The sequence below is a fragment of the Pimephales promelas genome, chromosome 11, assembly GCF_988280905.1.
Source record: "Pimephales promelas chromosome 11, fPimPro1.hap1.1, whole genome shotgun sequence".
In the NCBI taxonomy this organism is placed as follows: Eukaryota; Metazoa; Chordata; class Actinopteri; order Cypriniformes; family Leuciscidae; genus Pimephales; species Pimephales promelas.
In genome coordinates this window covers 34,135,404-34,147,633 of record NC_142779.1, presented here as the reverse complement: position 1 = coordinate 34,147,633, position 12,230 = coordinate 34,135,404, and the positions used below count along the sequence as shown (strand labels likewise).

Sequence of the window (12,230 nt, the reverse complement as noted above, 5' to 3'; positions counted from 1 at the left end):
TTCGTGAGCTCATCTAAAGTGAGGACTAGTCATGCCTTGTAAAGCATTTTTAAAGGCTGTTAAATATTTCTATGTTCTGTATCACTGCGTTGTGTTTGTTACATTTTACTGTTTAGAAGATTGACGAGCCTTTAAATCACCTTTATAAATGCTTTACAAAGCATGAATAGTCCTCACTTTAGATTAGCTCACAAAAATAGTTAACTAACCACTACTAAATGCTTTATAACTACCTGTATTTGCTACATTTACTTACACTTTCTAAGTGGTCTTATGAATGAATGACAACTCTTAAACAACTGGTTTGCAAATAATATTATACTTCATTTAGAAATTATTAATTGATCATTAACAAAGTATGAAAATACAATCATTAAATGCATTATAGATATGCTTATAAATCAAGAAAAAAGCATGTATAGCTATATTTATAAACTGCATATTAATGTCTATTAATGTTTTATAAATGATGTATTAACTGTTTACTCATGCTTAACTAATGATTAATAGCGTGCAGTTATTATAAAGTGTTACCGTCTCAGCCAGGTAAAGTTGTAAAACTGAGAGTCAAAGCCACTGGCTCTGTATTTTTAGAAAATATGAGATGTTAAACGTCAACTTTAGCACTTCTTGACCTGGCAACTGAATACCCTCTCCTTATTTGTGTAGTGCACTCTGGCACTGATCCTCTCGTGGGTCATTTCCACTATTTGTGGTCAGACCTGATACATTTAATGCATTTCATCAGTAACATAAATTATTGTTTTGCAGTTGTTGGATAATTGAACAAAAAAATTCATGTTCACAGGAACAAATTTAGGACATTAGTGCAACTTATGTAGACCCATATGCATTTGTTATTTAGAATAAATTCAAGTAGCATGGTAAATGTCAAGACATTTTCCTGTTGGCTAGACGGCAGGCATACCACTACGCCGTAGTTTTACACATTTAATAGGTGTGCTGTGCAGTTATTTATGTTGTTGAATCTTGTCATAAAGTCAGGGATGATTAAAACAAGGTATAATCTACAACTAGGCGTGCATAGCATTTTAAAGCACAATGTGGAGGCAAATAATTCATTGCAGGCCATTTGTCACATGCAGGTTCATGAGTTCACGCTCGACACATTTGTGAAGTGTGTTGTAAGCACTTTACAAAGTTATAACTTAATTTACACAAATGAACAGGTTCAAAAGTACATATCCTTGAATCTTCATACTGCGTCTTCTTATCTGGATGGTCAGAGACTGTTTTGATGTTTTGTGGTAGTTCATGAGTCCCTTGTTTGTCATGAGCACTTGACAGGTCCTGCACATTCTTTGTTTTTGTTTTTTTAGCATAATCTGCAAATTTGAACTCGTTACGACAGTGAATATGTGATTTTGAGATATATCTTTTCACACTAAGGACAATTGAAGGAGATTAAACTTTTACAAAAGGTGAAAACATTCACTGATGCTAAAGAAGGAAACATGATGCATTAGGTTGCATCAAAACTTCTTGAATCGGATGCTTGTGGTAAATTGCACTTATTTTGTCTTCTGGGAAACATGTAAATATCGTATGTAGCTTCTGAAGTGGAGTGCTAAATGAAAAAAAATAGGATCTTTAAACGAAATTTAAAAAAGCGTTGCAAGTTTTCCAGATAACCAAGAAGCAACTTTCTGCGCACGTATATTTTACAATCAATTAAAAACAAATATTCCATAACAGAATGTTACCAAATGTGAAAATTTCATGCAGAAAAGACTAGTTTACAGGTTTTTGGAAAGAAACACTAGACTGTCAACATTTTCTGGCTTGTCACCACATCCTCCCCTTCTCAAAGGGAGAACTTTTAGCCGGGATGCATAAGTATTTCTCCGCCAGTTTTAAGAGACGTGGGAAGAGTCTCTGATGTTCCCTTCACCAGTCAAGCGGGTCCTCCTCACTGTCTAGCGCAGTGTTTCCCAACCCTGTTCCTGGCGGCACACCAACACTGCGTGTTTTCTTTGTCTCCCTAATCAAACACACCCGATTCAACCCATCAGCTCATTAACCCATCTGATTATGAGCTGATGGGTTGAATCAGGTGTGTTTGATAAGGGAGACAAAGAAAACACGCAGTGTTGGTGTGCCGCCAGGAACAGGGTTGGGAAACACTGATTGTATGTACGACTGTAGCTCAGAAGATATAGCTTGTTGTTCTTGGAGAGGACTGAGTCTTTTTGTGGCTCCCTCAGCAGTCTTGAAGAAACTCCCCAAGGTCTTTTTCTTTTTTGCAGTCTCACCATGGGGATCAGTTGGGCCCATTTCCTTGAAGAGTGTAGTAAATAAGATATGAATAATGAATTGCCCTCATGATATAAACCTATTCAACACTCATTTCCAGAGAATACATTACACCACTGGATTTCATATCATTTTAAAGGGTTAGTTCACCCAAAAATGAAAATTAAGTCATTAATTACTCACCCCCATGCTGTACCAACCCCGTAAGACCTTCGTTCGTCTTCGGAACACAAATGAAGATATTTTTGATTAAATTTGAGAGCTGTATAAGTACCACATTGGCTCCTAAGGGACTGCCTCTTGACGGCCCAGAAAGTCAATGAAGAAAATGTTTAAATATCCCAAGTGACTACCGTGGCTCAACTATATGTTTATCAAGCGACGCGAATACTTTTTGTGCGAAAAAACAAACCAAAATAACGAGTTTATTCAACTATTTCTTTTCTTCCTTAGAAAGGAAGACTTCCTTAGATTTCCACGACGCATGCGCGAGATTTGCGATCTGCTCACACCAGCTTACACTACTTCACATCGGCGTTTTTTTTAAAAATGACGTTTTTTTTTATTATTAATTATTATTATTATTATTATTATTATTATTAACAGGCCTTTATAACTGACTGCTATTTATTGTGGGTTTTTACTCATGTTTCTCAGTCCTCTGTGACTGTCTATATCTAGAAACTAAGTTGTTGGGAACAACTCTGATTGGCCCATGGAGGCACGTGATCAGACAGTGGCTTGTGGAGCTTTGCAAAAAAAACCCCAACAAACTTTTATATGGAGTATTCTATGAACGGAATTACGCATTTTTAATATCGCTCGATCACGCAAATTTGATCATGGAAGCCAAAATCATGATTGTGATTAAATTCGATTAATTGACTGCTCTTTGACTGCCTCAGGGGTCAAACCAGCTCCTTCATCCAAGTTCTTGAGAATATCTCTGCTTTGTAACTACAGAGCATTACCAGCTGCCATGTTAGGTCGTTTATCCACCAAAGCGTTTTAGCCAGCTGAAAACGCTAAACGCTCTGATGGAAACGCCTAGCTGTGTGCACTTGAGAGCGTTTTGGCAGCGCAGTGTTTTTTCCGTCCAGACGTTTTGTTGCTACAGAATATCTACCTCACAGGCTACTTGTATCTGATTTCGCAGATAATTAGTTTCATACTAAAAATGTATTTTTCATCCATTTTGTTCGGTTAGCTCTGCTGGTTGATGTCGTTGTACAGAAAAAAATGTTGTGACAGTCGGTCGGTGTGGTATTAGTCCCGCCCCTCCTCCACTGTGATTGGATGGTTTACCCAAAGTTGAACATTTTTCAACTCTTGGCGACCAGTAAAAAACGCCGGGCGCTTCAGCGTGATAAAAACGCTTAGCGCCTCGTTAAGCTCATGGCATTAAAAAATTGTGGCGCTCCCATTGAAAACAATTGAGAAAATATGCCAATATGCAACACTTTGGTGGACACATGGCCTTAGAGTTCCCTATCCTGCGAGGTTTTGATGGCAGCTGACGTCGTAACTTCCAGGAAGAAGCCAGGGAACTTATCCTCGATTGCTGGTATGCTAATATACATCAGGTGCACCGAACCAATGTCATTGGTGAAGTCAGAGGCAGCTGTATTAGTAGTATATCAGTCTGCATCTAAGATCTTGCACTTTGCCACAAGGAGAATGTGAAATCCTGCTCAAATGCAGTTGCTGAAGTACCAATAATAGCAATGAAATAACTTTGAATATAAATCTCTTCTTAAAGAAGAAATCTAAGGCGTGATGACATGGTTTGACCATACAATACAATGGATTGGCGTGTCTATACAGGCTTCAGACTATCGGTACCCATAGAATCAGCTGCTAATGAAGTGAACCTATCAAAGGGGATATAATATCTGTGTATTTTTAGCTGTAATCATTATTTTTTCAATTCACTCTGCCCACTTTGTTACAAACAACTTTGTAAACAAGGATGATAGTTGGGTCAGCCTTGACTTTGGGTTTTAATGATGCTGTCACTGTGGGTAGTGTGTATTTTTTCCTCGTTATGGAATAAAGCCTCATATCTGTCGCTGTTTTTTTCTCTTCGCGAAGGCCACACAAGCTCGAGGGCCCTTTTTAGACACAACTTCCCTCTGTAGCGTAAAATAGACAAAGTGTTTGTTCAAAAAGAACAAGTGTATGTGAGTGAGCACAGGCATGCTTGTGTTCTTCTGAATGCGCATGTAGGAGTGAAGAAGAATGATAGACTTAGCTTAGGGGACACTATTATGGATGACCACAGATGCTTATATAAGCACAGATCTGAGACCTGACCAATCCCACGCTTGCTGCCAACCACGTACTCCCTGCCAACCCTGACTGACTTTGTGCTCTTTTAGTTCCACACAAATCCTTTAATCATGATTTTTCTCTCTTGCACTGGCATTTTTAGCCTGGTAATTTTAAAATGTCCATACAAATAACTAGGGACTAGGGAGACTGCAAGAATATTTTCTCACGCATGCTGTTCAGGCTGGCTTCTTTTCTTGGACTCATGTGATCAAATGTGACATAGAAATATTTATTGAGATTCACCGCATATGATTTGGACAGATTTTTGTCATTTATTAAATATATGTGCATTGCTATAAGAGTACTTTGTTGATTTGTTTATTTTTACAAAATGAAACAATTAATACATTTTTAAAGGTTTCCAAACTCAGGTCATTTTTTCATACACTGCAACAAAGTACAGAGTACACAAACAAAGTACACAAACATGGTTTGGTTTATTTTCACATTGGGCCGCACTTTGTTTATTGCTTGTAATTTGTTTCTTGGTCATTACTGACTGTTTACTTGAATGTTTTAAAGCTATATTTAGTTAATTGAAAATTGCATAAAAATTACAAACATACAATTGATTTTATTTATTCCTTTATGAATATTTAAAAAGTATTTTTTAATCAAATAAGTTTTATATATATATATATACATTCACCTAAAGGATTATTAGGAACACCTGTTCAATTTCTCATTAATGCAATTATCTAATCAACCAATCACATGGCAGTTGCTTCAATGCATTTAGGGGTGTGGTCCTGGTTAAGACAATAGCCGTTTCTCAATACCAAGTACGCAGACTTCGGACTTGCGTCCTTGGTAGTTCAGACTTGCAAGTTCGACTCAGGAGAACGAACTCCCGAGGATGCGAGGACGCAAGTCCAGTTCTTCTGCAAATCGCGTCACTCAGCACGCTCTACTCTACATTTTAGGCAACAATAAAACGAAATTTGCTACAACTCTGCATCTTTTCGTCAACAATAAAACGAAATATGTTATAAAACACCCCTCTGACTCTTTTCATTAACAAAAAACAACATAGCCTATTAGTCTAATGGCCATGTGGTTCAGGCAACGCAATTCTCTTTACTGCATATATTTATAACAAACTGAAGATGATATTTTTGTTTTCATTTTAAAAATATGAAACATTGATTTTTATTGACATTTATCAAACAGAGACAGGGTTATGTCATTTTATTTTATTGTTCATATAGTGAAGATAATATAAAAAAAGTTGTTGAAGTTAAATAGCCATGAAACCTAATTTTTTTATTTATTTATTTATTTATTTTTTTGCGCCATGGAACAAACTATAGTTTAATGAGACCAAAGATAGACTTATACACAAGACGAATTATACGTCAAGGTTTATCCACTAGACTAGAGAGATCAGAGCCGGCGGCAAACGTCAGAAGCACTAGCCGAGGATAAGCTGTTCCAGTCGGGGTTGATCTCGCTGAGTGTCCACTGAAGGCTTGGATGTCAGAAATCCGAAAACGTCAGATGCATTTTTCAGATAGGCGCTATCTTTATAAATAAACTACAGATTTGAGATTTAAACAACCACATTCTCGCCTGAAACACTCTTAAAATTACATTTCATGACTCAATAACAGTAGTATTTTGATATTTCGCGGATTTTCTCCGCTCCTATTGACGCTTGCTGGTTGGTGCGAGGTGCATTCTGGATTACCTGGCTATCTCAAGTCCACACAAGTCACCTCCCGATGCATCCTCGGTAAACGGGGCGGATCAAGAACACATCCGGGGATTTGAAGTGGATTTGGCTAAATGCGAACTTTGAATCGGAACAGTACTTCGGCAGCGACTGATGACGTTTCACAAGTCCACAAGAACACAAGTACAGACAAGTACGCATATTGAGAAACGGCTAATCTCCTGAACTCCAAACTGAATGTCTGAATATCACTGCTTTAACTGCTTATATGCCACAGTCGACCGCTGGCGCTCCTTTCGTTATGTTGTTTATGTCTATTGCGATTAAAAGTTCCTACTTTGTTCCTTTGGGTTTTTTTTTTTTTTTTACAGAAGTTAAACCAGAAATCAAAGGCAATAAGACACAATGAGAAGAGTCTGGTTAAAATAGCCGATTTCTCTGGATTGTAACATTGTTGCAAACGTTAAATGTTAGTACTCAAGTCAACAAAATATATAACACTGTGCTAGTGGTTTTTGGATATTTTAATACAAAAATCCTACATATTGTGTCTTTAATAATAATATTAACAATTAATAAGTAATATGTAGACCAGGAATGGTCACATAGTATCGAAGTCATAATGAATTGAGGGTTAATAGCTGTTTTTACATATTTTTTTGTTGTTGTTGTTGGTTTTTTTGTTCTAGAAACAATTTTGCATTTCTTTTTTCCCCATCTGTATTTTTTCATTCATGGATTTTGAAAGCAACTGGATCACAGCATGTGCAATTTATACATGCTTTTGTTTGTTTCATCTACGGCTCTCCCAGAGACAACATTAGTGTGTGTCAGGGTTGTTATGTACCATTTTTCAGAGGGAGAAATTATCATTTCCAGGGCTGCAACAACAAATAATAAACGAAAATGGGAAAAACGAACAATAAAAATCGATTAATTGAAAACATCCTCCAGTGACTTCACTTTAATATGCCGATTTGCTGCTCAAGAAACATTATTTCTTATTTTTGTGTAAACTGCGATACATATTTTTTTCCAGGATTATTTGATGACTAGAAAGTTCAAAAGAACAGCATTTCTTTGAAATATGAAACTTTTGTAACGTTATAAATGTCTGCTGCAGCTTTTGATCAATTTAATGCAATCCTTGCTAAATTAATACATTTAAATCACACCACCAGTAACAATGCTAAATCAAGACATACACTCTAAAAATGCTGGGTTGTTTTAACCCAACTCGGGGTCAAATGTAGACAAACCCAAAAGTTGGGTTAAAAATGTCATTAAAAATTTGTCCATATTTGACCCAAATTTGAGTTAAAACAACCCAGCATTTTATTAGAATGCTGTGATAATTATCCAACATCATACATGCAGACACTGGATGTTTGCTGTATTTTACATGGAATTAAAAAACAAATCCACAATTGTTCTTCCACCGCTCTATATCTATTTATGAACTTTTTGAAGCGGCAAAGTGGTAGTAGCGTAGCTGTCAATGGAGGGACAGAAATCTCTCACAGATTTCATTAATATTTTCATTTGTGTTCTGAAGATGAACGAAAGTCTTATGGGTTTGGAACAATGAGAGTGATTAAATGATGACAGAATTTTAAATTTTTGGGTGAACTAACCCTTTAATTGAGAAGCACAAAAAGATCAAGAAGTAAAATAGTGACTACACCAATTACCCCACAGCAATTGACTACGCAAGACCATTTACCATTGAACACCTTTGGATAAAGATGCATAGTGATCTGATTTGTGTTGTAGAATTGTACGGGATAAATTGATGTTTAAGTATGACCTGGCGATGTGTGTATGTGTGTTTCCAGGGCTGAAGCAGTGACTCTTAATGACTGTCTCCAGCTGTCATATCTGCCATCCAAGAGGAACCACATGCTGCTGTTGTACCCCAGAGAAATCCTCATCCTAGACCTGGAGCTCAGTCAAACCGTCGGAGTGGTCGCCATCGAGCGCTCCGGAGTGCCTTTTATACAGGTTTGTGTGTGTGTGAGCACAAATGTAATAGACTGCATGCTTTTAATAGAACGGGTATCTTTTTTAGTTTGATAAAGTGATTTTTTTTGTGTGTTTAATGAACTACATTGGGATGTCTGACAAAGTTGTAGATGATGTATCTCTACCAATCAGAACAGATACTGGTATCTCGGTACAGTACAAAACACATTTTTTGTCTCACCTGCCACAAAAGAAAATTTACCAGCCAAAAATATATTTTTTATCAGCCATGACACAAAAACAGGCCGTTATGACACCTAAATCTTAAATACCAGTGAAAATTCACTTTCCTCTATTCAAATTTGATACCACAGCTAAAACTAATTGGTTAACTAATATAAATGTAATATCCTACATCCTACAAGTCAATTACAGTCAGTAATAAGAGCAAACAATCAAATTTAAAGCACAAATAAATACAAAACAATACATACAGATTATAAAATAAACCATGCTCGTCAGCCAGGTCTAATAGTTTTCAGGTACCGAAATTAAATAAAGTAGGCTAATCAAATAAATAAGACCGTATATTCTTCATATCCTTTTAAAGTTCAAGACCACTGAGTCTTTTTTCTTTGTCATTTGTTGTTTGGTTAACATTAAAAATGCAGACATTAGCAGGATTATTAGGATCCTGTCACTTTAAGACCGAATGTACGCACAGATTATGTGTTTTGTGTTTTTGTGTTTGCGTTCACTTAAAGGGCAATTATTATGGAAAATTCACTTTTACATGGTGTTTGAACATAAATGTGTGTTGGCAGTGTGTGAGCAAAACCACCCTAGAATGATAAAAATCTACCCAGTGGTTTTTTACAATCTCAATAAATCATAAGCACTGTCTCAGAACAAACTGTTCTAAGATTCAGCGCTTTGTGACGTAGAATTGAGCAAGGGGTTTGATTGACAGTGTGGTTGTGGCATAGACCCCGCACTCGGTGATCTGTACACCATCCTCCATTAATGTCTCTTGGAATCATAAGTGTTCTGTCGTGGGTTAATCCTATTGTTGTGACTTAAAAGTTAATCCTCAAGTGTGGATCGTCGTCTACTGTACTCACCTCCAGTAAGTGTATTTTATGATTTTTGAGCAAATAGTCATTTCAGTCCAATTCAACAACAAATGCGTCTAAAGTTGTTGTCGTCGTAGGATGTCTGTCTATACCTTGTTTGTATAGCGTGTAACCACACACTTCTAAATATATATATTTTTAAAGATATTGTATTAAAACTGCATATATGTTCTTGTTCTGTAACATTTGCCACAGAAGCATGATGCGATGGGTCCCTCGCATAAATGTAATTTCGCTTGTACGTAGCAAACTTTATCACAGAATGTGTATTTAGTTTCAAAAAATTGTGCCAGCGTAAGTGTTTGTGTGTGTATGTGTGTGTGTTTTTCACATCCATAATTTCAAAGGGAACGCGATTACAACTCTATAAGTACATAAATGTATCAAATAACCACACCGAGACGTACTGGTCCATTCTCATTTGTGTTTATTCTGCCGGATTCTCTTCGTCATCTGGGTCTGATCAGAGACTATTTATATATTCCGATTCAAACATTTACGGCTGAATGACATGCAAAACAGCGGCTCTCTCACTCTCTCAGTACCGACTGCCATGGGTATCAAGTTACGCCCTCATCCAAAGGCAGGGCGGGGAGATGCAGCTCATTTGCATTTAAGGTGGTATACACCAAAACAGCTCATTTTAAAACAGGCCCCAACAATGACATTTTCAAATGGTTATAATAAATTAACTGTGGGGTATTTTGAGCTGAAACTTCACAAATATATTCTGGGGAGACCCGAGACCAATATTACATCTTGTAAAATGGGGCATAATAGGTGGCCTTTAAGACATAACAAACTATGTTTACTAGGATACTTACCGAGACAGGCGGTTTTTTGACATAATTGTTACGCCAACTGGCGACTGACACTATTTCACAAACTCACTAATGCCGATTTTTACATTTGGTGCATGGCGAGTGTAAATTTTAGGCCCTGAGTACACACATTTATTTACACAACCAAAAACATTTCAGTGCAAGACACAGAGCATCAATGTCTTTGCTTCTCATGCACCATAAACAGACACTCATGCCACACAGATGGTGTTTCTCACATGAAGAGCATGGGAGACCTGATTATTTCTCCTTCTGCTAAACAAGAGACATAGACTCCTCGACTCTGACAACTCATTCACGGCACTCATTCAAGCAGATATCAGAGATGCTGACATGCAGACAGAAGAATATTGTCACTATAAATATGGGCGAAGCGCTATTGTTCTGTGGTGGCCAAGCCAAAATATGGTTAAAATTAACCCAAATACATCAGTGCTCCTGAAAAAAGCCCCACAAAAACGCTACCTGCAACTGCTGATATCAATAAGCTACTTTCTGATAACTCGTGCAGCAGGCATGCGAACACTGTGGAGTGTGGATAGATAGTATATCTAACAATAGTTTTTTAGTAGTATGAGATTTCAAAGCCAATACCGAGCCAAGTGTAACTGTATAAGGAGTAAGTGAGAAGGTAAAGCTTTATATAATATATTGCACCTATATATATATATATATATATATATATATATATAAACATTGTTTAAAAAGTGCTTTACTGAAGAGAAATACATCGAAATGAAAATCATACGTACAAACATGATAGAGATAAGATAATAAAATGAAATGCAATAAAAAATAAATCAAGGAAATGTCCTAGTGAACAAAAGTGTTTTGAGATACTTTTTAAAAGTGCGTATCGAGCCGATTGCATGTAGGTTATCAGGTGGAGATTTCCAAAGATTGGGACAATTGGGACAATTTTTAAATTTTTATGTCTTTTTTAATTTTTTTTTTACAACCAGCAATTGACCATTTAGACTAGATGGATTTCAGCAAAATGGCCTTCTATAAGAAGTGAGGACCATTTATGGGTACAAGTCAGGAACCGGTGTATCTTACATATTTCATGGGTGCTGAGTCCAAAGAAATGGTACCCAAGCGAAATTTTTAGTGTTTTACCTTCTAATTTGCATATCAAAATGGCCACCAAATTGCGTATCTTGCTCAGTCGTTGGACCATTTTCCCCTATTTTTTTTTGGAAGTAGGCAATCAAGATTAAGTTTCTTGAAATTAAGTTTCTAGATCAATAGTCAAGGGTCTGAGCAAAGATATAATGGTATAATATAAATATATATATATATATATATGCAAATACCAACTTTTAAGGTGAAATTAAGCATTATTTTTGTCATTTTTAAGGCCGACATAAATATTCAATCAATATCCCTTTTAATCGTTCCCAATGTATATAGAGAACAAATTTTGTTCTCTAAATGCTAATACAGGAAAAACCCAGATGAATAGTCTCTCTGTCACTTACATGCACATTTGATGATCAACATAGAAAGCAAGGAGAATGTGTCGGAGCGATCTTTACTAAAGAAAACAGGCATGACGACATATTTTAATGCGTTATTTCTGAAATGTCATATGCTGGCTGTATTATGGCTAGCTAATTTGAGATGGCAAATTCCCTCAGACATTGAATGGTGCAGGCTAGCAAATAAGTAAAAAAAATCAAAGAAAATACCCGCTATGACCTACACGGGGCGTTTTCCGGACTCAACATCTCCTGAATTTTTTTGTTATTTTTATTTTCTGAAGTAAAAATTATACTTTTCAAATAATCTTTTGATAGTTTCAGGGGTGAAAATAAAAGGCCGGGGCTATTTTTACACAAAAAGGCTCTACCATGTTGTTCATAGACACTTGACACAATGCTCAGTTAATTTTGAACCATTTAAATGTAATTTCTTGAGTATCTCTGTGCATTCGATAATGCCAGTGTGTCTTCTGATCAGTTTTATTGTGTTTTGTTGATTAAATTGTATTTAAAGTTTCCCGCCCTCCCCTCA

At 36.4% G+C, this 12,230-nt stretch overlaps 1 protein-coding gene across 1 annotated transcript in view; it reads left to right on the top strand.

Annotated features, from left to right (window-relative positions):
* wdr11 (WD repeat domain 11) overlaps positions 1 to 12,230 on the top strand; it is a 120,377-nt gene that overhangs the window by 34,366 nt on the left and 73,781 nt on the right. The window contains exon 6 of the mRNA XM_089117318.1: positions 8,113 to 8,278. Coding sequence (XP_088973444.1) covers positions 8,113 to 8,278 — 166 coding nt within the window. The remainder of the gene's footprint in view (positions 1 to 8,112; positions 8,279 to 12,230) is intronic.